At 52.5% G+C, this 11,925-nt stretch overlaps 1 protein-coding gene across 1 annotated transcript; it reads left to right on the top strand.

The window, feature by feature from the left end:
* The first annotated feature begins 350 nt into the window (after nucleotides 1-350).
* On the top strand, nucleotides 351-1,523 carry LOC100087154 (neuropeptide Y receptor type 2-like). The gene has a single exon (XM_007657670.2). It carries the CDS (start codon nucleotides 351-353, stop codon nucleotides 1,521-1,523), a length of 1,173 nt encoding a protein of 390 aa, XP_007655860.2.
* The last annotated feature ends 10,402 nt before the right edge of the window (nucleotides 1,524-11,925 follow it).

Raw genomic sequence — 11,925 nt, 5'->3', positions numbered from 1 at the left:
GGGCTGGAAGCTAAGAGGCAAAGCTGAGGTTGGAAGCCGGGGTTCCCTCGGCGAGGGTGGAGAACTCAGACCGGACTGCTGAAGTCGAATCCGCCCGCCTTTCTGGTACTTAGTCTTGAATCAGAGGAACCTTAGTTCCCTCAGGGGCCGGTCCTGCTCTTTCACACGAAACTCTGGGTGGCTCTCGTAGCGGTAACCCCGGAGAAAGGAAAGGGCTTGTGGTCGTGTTGGAAAATGTCAGCCTGGATCTGCCCTCCGGGCTCCCGGCTACTCAGGAGATTCATTCTGGTGCCATTTCCCCATCGCAGGATCGCTAAACTGAAACGCTGGACCGGTGGACTTCCCAGAGCATGGGTTTTCTGGAAGGAACCAACGGCACCATCACCCTGGGGAGGCCCGGTCCCCCTGAGAGACACCCCCAGGATTGGCCCCGCCAAGGCCTGGCTACCTCCAGCCGGGGCCTCCCCGGGTCCGGCTCAGTGATGATGGACAGCACCAAGATCTTGGGGGTGAGGGTCATCCTGATAATGGCCTATTCCCTGATTATCCTCTTGGGCCTGGTGGGGAACTCTCTGGTGGTCTACATGATTGTCAAGTACAAGGCCATGAGGACGGTCACCAACTTTTTCATTGCCAACCTAGCCCTGGCAGACCTCATGGTAGACTCCCTCTGCTTGCCCTTCACGCTCGCTTACACCCTGCTGGACGAGTGGAAATTTGGGGCTGTCCTCTGCCACCTGGTCCCCTACGCCCAGGCCCTGAGCGTTCACGTGTCCATCCTGACCCTGACCGCCATTGCCCTGGACAGATATCGCTGCATCATCTTCCATCTGGACAGCCGGATTTCTAAGCGACTGAGCCTCGCCATCATCGGGGTCATGTGGCTGGCGGCCGCGGTGCTGGCCGGGCCCCTGGCCGTCTTCCGGGAGTATCGCCACGAAGAGATCCCCTCCGTCGGCCTCAAGATGACGGTCTGCACCGAAAAGTGGCCCTCCCCCTCCAATCGAGATGCCACCATCTACAGCCTCTCTATGCTCATCCTGCAGTACGCCCTGCCGCTGGGCGTCATCTGCTACGCCTACGCCCGCATCTGGCTCAAGCTCAAGAGCCACGTCGGCCCGATCTCCGCGGCCCGGAGCGAGGGCCGGGGCCGGCGGCGGAAGACCACGAAGATGCTGGTCACGGTGGTGGTCGTGTTTGCCGTCAGCTGGCTCCCCTTCCATACGTTCCAGCTGGTCGTCGACCTGGACTTGGCGGCGGTCATCCCCGAGTACAAGCTCCTCTACACCCTCTTCCACGTCGTCGCCATGTGCTCCACCTTCGCCAACCCCTTGCTGTACGGCTGGATGAACAAGAACTACCGCAGCGGTTTCCTCACGTTCTTCCGCTGCCGGGAGAAGCCGGAGGGCCTCCCGACGGAAGGGGGCTCCGTCCGGGGCCGCTCCTACACCTTCCGGACCACCGCTTTTAATGAGAGCGTCAAGTCGTCCCACCCCATGGTGCAGCTGCCCACTGAGGCGTAGAAGGGAGGAGGGCAGGAGGTGTCAACCAACTGGACTTAGAAGAAGACGCGATGCCGAGGGCGGGTGTCTGCCTGCAGCCGAAGGGGGTCCCCCCGCGGTCCTGACTTGACACGCATGACGCTCTCCTGTGCCGGCAGCCGGGTACGCTGGCTGAGTTCTGTTTAATATTTCCTTCCTGAGCAGAAGAGGTAACTCATCGGAGGACCGGCTACTGAATGAAGCCCGCCCTGGCCGTCTGCGCCGAGGATATGAGATTTAGAGAGCGGACTTGGCCCAGACCCTGCTGATGTTTTACTTTTCTCCCATACGCTTCTTGAACAATGAGGACCAGCCCAGCTGGGTGAAGAGGACAAGCCGAGGGAGGGGAGTTGCTTGGTTTTAATCGTCTGCCATGTGCTTTTCAGAGTTGTGCTGTAACCTAAGATTACCGTCAGAGGAGCTGGGGGGCCTGGTAGGATCTGGGTTCTAATCCCGGCTCTGCCACATGTCTACTGTGGGACCTCGGACAACTCACTTCACTGTAAAATGAAGATGTCGGTCACGGTGGTGGTCGTCTTTGCCGTCAGCTGGCTCCCCTTCCGTATGTTCCTGCTGGTCATCGACCTGGACTCGGTGGTGGCCGCTCCCGAGTGTAAGCTTCTCTATACCCTCTTCCACGTCATCTTACGTCTTACAGAAGATCCTCATCTGGAAAATGGGGATTCAATCCTACACCCTCCTCCTTTGACTGTGAGCCCCATGGGGGATAGGGACTGTGTCCAGCCTGATTAACATGTTATCTACCCCAGCACTTAGTACACAGTAAGCACTTAACGACTACTATAATTATTATTATCATTATTATTATTACTTTCCCTGTGCCAGCTTTGCCAATTGGGCTATTGCAGGCTATGCTATTCTAGGAGGTGTCCTGGGCCTGCGGGTTTGCATATTGTCTCGCAAACATTTGCACGTTGCGGCCCGTCGGCCTTAGCACGTTAGATGCGGTCGAGCAACTTAGTTTACTGCAATTGCATTCGTACACTTCCTAGCTGAAAAAAATCACCGCGTGAAGTCCGTAGTCAAGTTGCCTTTCACTTCGAAGATGAAGCTGCCGGTGGTGAGGTGGCATCCGGTAACGTGATCGGTCAGTCGATGAGATCAATCGGTGTGATCGATCGATCGATGGATCGCCGGCTTGTGTGCCGTGAAGAGAGAATCTCTGGCACGCTTGCGCCCCGTGCCCGAGAAACCACGACAGCGCACGTTCTCCGGCTCTTGCCTTTTGTGCTTAGGAGGGGGAGAGGTTTATCGACACGCAAGCAGGGGTGGCTTGCCAAGAACGTCCTCCCTCCTCCTTAGTCAGTGATTCCCCCTTCGGGACGGCGCTTAGAACAGTTTTTGCCACATAATAAGCGCTTGAGAAATACCATAAAAGAAGGATGGCACCTGACACCTTTACGTCCAGACTTTCACCTCAAGCACCAGGTTTCTCTGAAGCACGTGGCTTCCCTCTCCCTTGACACTTGCTGCCGAGTTCTCTAGCTCAGGAGCGGTGCCCGAGTTCAGAGGGAGCTGGAAGGAAGGGAGCAGTCGTAAAACCTGCCGGTCTCACCTTCACGACATCGCCAAGATCCGCCCTTTCCTCGCCACCCAAACTGCTACCTTGCTGGTGCCAGCTCTCATCATATCCCGACCGGCCTAATGCATCGGCCTCCTTTCTGCTCTCCCATCCTCCTGTCTCTCCCCGCTTCAGTCTATACTTCACTCCGCTGCCCGGATTCTCTTTCTGCAGAAATGCTGTGGGCATGTCACTCCCCTCCTCAAAAACCTCCCGCGGTTGCCTTTCAACCTTCGCACGGAGCTGAAACTCCTGACTCTTGGCTTCAAAGCTCTCCATTCCCTTGCCCTCACCTCCCTTCTCTCCTTCTACAGCTCACCCCGTCCTCTCTGCTTCTCTGCCACCAGCCTCCTCACCGTGCCTTGTTCTCGCCTGTCCCGCCGTCGACCCCTGGCCCACGTCCTCCCTCTGATTTGGAACGCCCTCCCTCCGCACCTCCGCCAAACTCACTCTCCTCCCCTCTTCAAAGCCCTACTGAGAGCTCACCTCCTCCAGGAGGCCTTCCCACACTGAACCCTTCCTTTCCCTCTGCTCCTCCTCCCCTCCCCATCGCCCCGACTCCCTCCCTCTGCTCTACCCCCGCCCCTCCCCACAGCACTTGTATATAGTTGTACGTATTTATTGCTCTATTTATTTTATTCATGATGTGCATCTATCTATGGTTCTATTTATCTCTTTCGATGGTAGTGATGCCTATCTATTTGTTACGTTTTGTTGTCTGTCTCCCCCTTCTAGTCTGTGAGCCCGTTGTTGGGTAGGGATTGTCTGTCTCTGCTGTCGAATTGTACTTCCCAAGCGCTTAGTACAGTGCTCTGCACACGGTAAGCGCTCAATAAACACGATTGAATGAATGAATATTAAGCGATTACCGTGTGCAGAGCACTCCACGGGGAGAGAATTCACAGGTGGGAATTTATATATGGTCCTTGCCCCTTGGGGGTTCACAATCTAGGAATGGGTGAGCATTGTTCCACCTGGTGACCTACTCTACTTTCAGGAGAGCTCAGACCTCTAATAACAATAATAATAATAATAATAATAATGATGGCAACCCTCCTTTCCTCTTTCCCCTCTCCCTTCTGTGTCACCCTGACTTGCTCCCTTTATTCATCCAGGGAGGCACCGTGGCTCAGTGGAAAGAGGCCGGGCTGGGGAGTCTGAGGTCATGGGTTCGAATCCCAGCTCTGCCACTTGTCAGCTGTGTGACTTTGGGCAAGTCACTTCACTCCTCTGGGCCTCAGTGACCTCATCTGTAAAATGGGGATTAAGACCGCGAACCCCACGTGAGACACCCTGATCACCTTGTATCCTCTCCAGCGCTTAGAACAGTGCTTTGCCCATAGTAAGTGCTTAACAAATGCCATTATTACTATTATTATTATCCTCCCTCCCGAGCCCCACAGCATTTCTGCACATATCCGTGATTTATTGATTTCTATTCATGTCCGTTTCCCCCTCTAGACTGTAAGCTGGTTGTGGGCAGGGAATGGATCTAATATAGTGTTATAATGTACTCTCCCAAACTCAGTAGAGTGCTCTGCACACAGGAAGCATTTAATAAAACAATTGATTGGTTGACCCACTGACTGGAGTTCTACTATCCCAACAGCCAGAATTCAATTCTGGGTAGAGGTGGGGGGCTGGGCAGAGATGGGGACAAGAGAACTGCTGGGCATGTGAAGGTGTCCATTTGGTGGCTGAGAGTTACAGTCCCAGGGGGGGCCGATTCTGGTGTGTGACCGCGGTGTCCTCCGTAAGTGAGACTGAGACACTTCTGGTTTGGGGGGCTCCAGACCCCTCTGTGGTTGCTGCCCTCCTTGAAAGAGGTGACTGCAGGGTGCCTCCATCTCAGCCAAGCCCATCTGGGGTTCGGGAGTTGGGCCCGGGGACGCGATCCGGTCTCCAACGCGGGGAACTCTTTTTCCAAGCAGTGGAAGGAGGGATGTGGGGTGAAGAAGTGCTTTTTTTGGAAAGGAATAAAGTTTCCACTTTCTTTTGTCTTCTGTCATTTGAAAGATAAAAGTGAAGGAAAAAGAGAAAGATAGGGACGAGAGGGTGGGGAGTGGAGGTGCATTGAGGAAGGCACTGATTTATCTTCAGACAAACTCACAGGTTTAATTTTCTCCCCAGGCATCAGTCCACTGCCTGGAAGAAGGCTAGGTGCATAAATGATTGAATGGGGCTGTAATTCGGGAAGCTGGACTGTCTTTTGCATCTCTTAATAACCAGGCTTTGGGTCCCTCGTGATTTATACTCGCCCTGCTTTGCATGCTAGTTTCTGATCTGGAGATAGCCGGGGAAACAAACAAAATAGGAGCTGAGCGGACATCCCCCACCGCTCACCGTCGGAAATCGTTAGCTTTCGATCCTCATTTGTAGATTATTGTTTCCACTTGGCTTGCAGGGCTCCCTACCGAGATGGAGATCAGGAGGAGAAGAAAAGGTTTGTTTATCTCTGGCCCGGCCACGTCCAGAGACCTGGATGTGCCGGAGTGGGGGATATTCCCAGATTTCTGGGGGCAAGGGGCTGGAGAGCGCTTCCTCTTGGAAGAGGCTGTGGTCGCCTCTGCGGAAGCACAGTCTCCAGTCGGTGCCTGCTTAGGGGATGCGGAGTGCTGCTGCTGCATGTCTTAAGAGAGGAACAATAACTGGCATAGTGGATAGAGCAGGGGTCTGGGAGTCAGAAGGTCATGGGTTCTAATCCCAGCTCCTCCATTTGTCTGCTGGGTGACCTTGAGCAATCACTTAACTTCCCTGTGCCTTACTTACCACATCTGTAAAATGGGGACTGAGACCGTGAGCCCCATGTGGGACCAGGGACTGTGTCCAACCCCATTTGCTTGTATCCGTGCCAGCTCTCAGTACGGTGCCTCACACAGAGTGAGCGCTTAACAAATACCATTAAAAGCAAACAAAAAAATGCCATCGATGATGATGATAATAATAATGATGCTCTTTGTTAAGCACTTACTATGTGTCAAGCACTGTTCTAAGCACTGGGGGAGATACAAGGTAATCAGGTTGTTCCACGTGGGGCTCACAGTCTTCATCCCCTATTTCCAGTTGAGGTAATTGAGGCCCAGAGAAGTGAAGTGACTTGTCCAAAGTCTCACAGCTGACAAGTGAGATCAGGATTAGAACCCCCCACCTCTGACTTTCAATCTCATGCTCTTTCCACTGAGCCACGCTGTTTCTCATGATGATGATGATGAGAAAGATGGTATGGTTCGGGGGAAGGGCTAAGAGGGCTAAGAGGTAAGAGTTTATGGGTGGGAAAGTCTAAACTAAATTTTGCATCAACAAACCTGGGTCAGTCATTCGTCTTCCCTTTCTCTTGGTCAGCAGCAGGGTGCCAATCCCAGCTCTGCCACTTGTCAGCTGTGTGACTTTGGACAAGTCACTTCACTTCTCTGGGCCTCAGTCACCTCATCTGTAAAATGGGGATGAAGACTGTGAGCCCCACGTGGGACAACCTGATTACCTAGAACCACCCCCAGCGCTTAGAACAGTGCTTTGGTACATGGTAAATGCTTAACCAGTGCCATCATCATTATTATTATTATTACCTCTTCCTCTGGGTCTGAGATAACCTCACCCTCATCACTGAGGAGGGACTGAAAAAGCATTAAATCAATCAATCAATGGTATTTATTCAACTCTTATTGTGTGCAGACCACTGTACTAAGCCCTTGGGGGAATACAATTCAACTGAGTTGGTAGACACTTTCCCTGCCCACAACAAACTCAAGGGAAAGACCCCCAAACCCAGAAATCTTTATCTTTGATGTGAGAAGGAGTTCTCGGAGGAGACGGGCTTAATAGAAAACCTCTTTGAACTCCTTCAGGGGAAGAAGTTTGTATACCTTTCTAGTGAGATCCAGAGAGAGATCTTGCCTGGCTCTCAGCCAGCCTCTACAACATAAATGGAATAAACAAGCCAACACTCATTTCACTGTCTGATAGTGCCTGAAAGCTCACACCAGGAACTTCTCCCTCACCTCTCATCTCCCTACCTACAAATATTAGCCTTCTCTTTCAATCTGTGACCTGAAATAGTGGTCTCAAGAGGTTTCGGCTGCCATCAGAGATTTAAAGAGCTGCTGCCGGGATGTTTCTCAGAAAGGTACCTGTGCAGAATTCCTAGAGAAAGCAAAATGTGTCAGAGTCGAGTTGAGTATATCTGAGAAAATCAATTGCCACCTACCCCCTCACCTCCCACCCCTCCAAAACAAAAATAATGGAAGTATTCCCTATCGTATCCCTATCGGACGATGGGATCGTAATTACTGGGTCCATTCCAGCCACTTTTAAGGTCGTTTATCGGCACAGTGAAGGCTGAGGTTGATCGGGCAACTAAGCTGCCTGCAGAGAGGAGGAAAGGGAGAGGAGCCAGGTGAAGCATCAATCAATCGATCGATCGATGAATGGTATTTATATAAATCAATCAATCAATGGTATTTATTGAGCACTTATGGCGTGTACAGCACTCTACTAAGGTCTTGGGAGAGTACCAGGTTGGACTACGTCTGCCCAACAGACCAAGCAAACCTAATCAATCAATTAATGGTATTTATTGAGTGTTTCCTGCGTGCAGAACACTGTACTAGGCCTCTGGGGGAGTGCAATAAAACAGAGTGGGTAGACACGTTCCCTGCCCACAGTGAGCTTAAAGCCTAGAGGGGGAGACAGACAGATATTAATATAAATTAATTAATGATGCCCTTTGATTTTTTATGATATTTCTTAACCGCTTACTATGTGCCGGGGCCTGCAGTAAGCACTGGGATAGATACAAGCTAATTAGCTTGGACACGGTCCATGTTCCCCCTGGGGCTCCCTGACTTAATCCCCATTTTACAGATGAGGTAACTGAGGCACAGAAAAGTTAGGTGACCTGCCTAAGGTCACACAGCTGACGAGCTCGGGGGCGGGGAATGTGTCTGTTTATTATTGTACTGTACTCTCCCAAATGCTTAGTAGAGTAAGCTCAGCACACAGTAAGCTCTACGACCGAATGAAGAATAATAATAACGTTGGTATTTGTTAAGCGCTCACTATGTGCAGAGCACTGTTCTGAGCGCCAGGGTAGATACAGGGTCGTCAGGTTGTCCCGCGTGAGGCTCACGATCTTAATCCCCATTTTACAGATGAGGTCACTGAGGCACAGAGGAGTGAAGTGACTTGCCCAAAGTCACACAGCTGACAAGTGGCAGAGCCGGGATTCGAACCCATGATCTCTGACTCCAAAGCCCGTGCTCTTTCCACTGAGCCACGCCGCTTCTCTGTGACTTGCCCACAGTCGCACAGCTGACAAGTGGCAGGAGCGGAATGAACGAATTATTAGATGAGTGGGAATAGTATCTAGGTCCTCTAGCTCCTGGGCCTGTGCTTAAATAATAATTATGGCATTGATTAAGTGCTTACTGTGTGCCGAGCACGGTTCTAAGCGCTGGTGTGGACACGAACAAGTCAGGCCAGATACACTCCCTGTCCCACATAGGGCTCACAGTCTTAATCCCCATTTTACCGAAGAGGGAACCGAGGCCCAGAGCAGCAAAGTGACTTGCCCACGGTCACACAGCGGACATGTGGTGGAGCCGGGATTAGAACCCATGACCTGCTGACTCCCAGGCCTGTGGCAGCTGAATGCAGACCCCCCTCCATTAAGCGGTGGAGTAGGAGGTTGGGATAGAGGAAGGAAAGACTGCTCACGCCACCCGCTAAGGTACCGTCATCTCCCTGGCACTCCTCAACAATTTACCTCCTCCCATGCCCTCTGGCGACACTGCAAGTTTCTGGCAGGGGCGTGAAACCGAACCCTGGGCCACAGGCCTGGAGAACACTGGTGAACCAACAGGGTGGGGGGAAGAAGGAGAAGAGAAGAAAAGAAGGAAGAAGGGAAGAGAGGCAGCGTGGCTCGGTGGAAAGAGCCCGGGCTTGGGACTCGGAGGTCACGGGTTCGTATCCCGACTCTGCCACTTGTCAGCTGTGTGACAAGTCACTTCACTTCTCTGTGCCTCAGTTACCTCATCTGTAAAATGAGGATTAAGACCGTGAGCCTCACGTGGGACAACCTGATGACCCTGTATCTCCCCCAGCGCTTAGAACAGTGCTGTGCGCATAGTGAGCGCTTAACAAATACCAACATTATTTAGGTCTTCCCAGACTGAGCTCCCCTTTTCCCTCTGCTCCCTCTACGCCCCCCTTCACCTCTCCTCAGCTAAGCCCTCTTTTCCCCCCTTTCCCTCTGCTCCTCCCCCTCTCCCTTCCCATCCCCTCGGCGCCGTACTCATTCATTCATTCATTCAATAGTATTTATTGAGCGCTTACTATGTGCAGAGCACTGTACTAAGCGCTTGGGATGAACAAGTCGGCAACAGATAGAGACAGTCCCTGCCGTTTGACGGGCTTACAGTCTAATCGGGGGAGACGGACAGACAAGAACAATGGCACTAAACAGCGTCAAGGGGAAGAACATCTCGTAAAAACAATGGCAACTAAATAGAATCGAGGCGATGTACAATTCATTAACAAAATAAATAGGGTAACGAAAATATATACAGTTGAGCGGACGGGTACAGTGCCGTGGGGATGGGAAGGGAGAGGTGGAGGAGCAGAGGGAAAAGGGGAAAATGAGGCTTTAGCTGCGGAGAGGTAAAGGGGGGATGGCAGAGGGAGTAGAGGGGGAAGAGGAGCTCAGTCTGGGAACGCCTCTTGGAGGAGGTGATTTTTAAGTAAGGTTTTGAAGAGGGAAAGAGAATCGGTTTGGCGGAGGTGAGGAGGGAGGGCGTTCCGGGACCGCGGGAGGACGCGACCCGGGGGTCGACGGCGGGATAGGCGAGACCGAGGGACGGCGAGGAGGTGGGCGGCAGAGGAGCGGAGCGTGCGGGGTGGGCGGTAGAAAGAGAGAAGGGAGGAGAGGTAGGAAGGGGCAAGGTGATGGAGAGCCTTGAAGCCTAGAGTGAGGAGTTTTTTGTTTGGAGCGGAGGTCGATAGGCAACCACTGGAGTTGTTTAAGAAGGGGAGTGACACGCCCAGATCGTTTCTGCGGGAAGATGAGCCGGGCAGCGGAGTGAAGAATAGACCGGAGCGGGGCGAGAGAGGAGGAAGGGAGGTCAGAGAGAAGGCTGACACGGTAGTCTAGCCGGGATATAACGAGAGCCCGTAATAGTAAGGTAGCCGTCTGGGTGGAGAGGAAAGGGCGGATCTTGGCGATATCGTAGAGGTGAAACCGGCAGGTCTTGGTAACGGATAGGATGTGTGGGGTGAACGAGAGGGACGAGTCAAGGATGACACCGAGATTGCGGGCCTGCGGGACGGGAAGGATGGTCGTGCCATCCACGGTGATGGAGAAGTCTGGGAGCGGACCGGGCTTGGGAGGGAAGATGAGGAGCTCAGTCTTGCTCATGTTGAGTTTTAGCTGGCGGGCAGACATCCAGGTGGAGACGTCCCGGAGGCAGGAGGAGATGCGAGCCTGAAGGGAGGGGGAGAGGACAGGGGCGGAGATGTAGATCTGCGTGTCATCTGTGTAGAGATGGTAGTCAAAGCCGTGAGAGCGGATGAGTTCACCGAGGGAGTGAGTGTAAATGGAGAACAGAAGAGGGCCAAGAACTGACCCTTGAGGAACTCCAACAGTTAAAGGATGGGAGGGGGAGGAGGCTCCAGCTTAGGAGACCGAGAATGATCGGCCAGAGAGGTAAGAGGAGAACCGGGAGAGGACAGAGTCCGTGAAGCCAAGGTGAGATAAGGTACGGAGGAGGAGGGGATGGTCGACAGTGTCAAAGGCAGCAGAGAGGTCAAGGAGGATCAGAATGGAGTAGGAGCCATTGGATTTGGCAAGAAGGAGGTCATGGGTGACCTTAGAGAGAGCAGTCTCGGTAGAGTGGAGGGGACGGAAGCCAGATTGGAGGGGGTCTAGGAGAGAATGGGAGTTAAGGAATTCTAGGCATCGATTGTAGACGACTCGTTCTAAGATTTTGGAAAGGAAGGGTAGTAGGGAGATAGGACGATAACTGGAGGGGGAAGTGGGGTCAAGAGCGGGTTTTTTTAGGATGGGGGGAGACGTGGGCGTGTTTGAAGGCAGAGGGGAAGGAGCCCTTGGAGATTGAGTGGTTAAAAATAGAAGTTAAGGAAGGGAGGAGGGCAGGGGCGATGGTTCAACCGTATATATTTTCATCACCCTATTTATTCTGTTAATGAGATGTACATCGCCTCGATTCTATTAATTTGCTATTGTTTCAAGGAGATGTTCATCCCCTTGATCCTATTTATTGCCATTGTTCTTGTCTGTCTGTCTCCCCCAGTTAGACTAAGCCCCTCAGAGGGCGGGGACTGTCTCTATCTGTTACCGATTTGTACACTCCAAGCGCTTAGTACGGTGCTCTGCGCATAGTAAGCGCTCAATAAATACGAATGAATGAATGGATGAAAAGACGGAGTCAAGTGGGATTGGTACATTCCTTTCTTCCTTACCATACTAACTTATAGAGGCTATAAATAGCATTAAATAAAGACAACTTCCATTCCCAGGCCTCTAACTGAACTGGTTTCCCAAGTGAGAAGCAGCTTGGCCTAGTGGAAAGAAGAGAGGCCCGGGAGTCAGAAGGCCCTGTGTTCTAATCACTGCTCTGTCATTTATCTGCCGGGTGACCTAGGGCCATGCCACTTCACCTCTCTGTGTCCCGGTCTCCTCATCTGGTCTGCCTGGGGAAGGTGGCTGAAATGACGACGATGATGATGGCATTTGTTCAGCGCTTACTATGTGCAGAGCACTGTTCTAAGCGCTGGAGAGGATACGAGGTG

Source organism: Ornithorhynchus anatinus, chromosome X1, assembly GCF_004115215.2.
Source record: "Ornithorhynchus anatinus isolate Pmale09 chromosome X1, mOrnAna1.pri.v4, whole genome shotgun sequence".
Taxonomy (NCBI): Eukaryota; Metazoa; Chordata; class Mammalia; order Monotremata; family Ornithorhynchidae; genus Ornithorhynchus; species Ornithorhynchus anatinus.
This window is presented reverse-complemented; position numbering and strand designations above follow the sequence as displayed.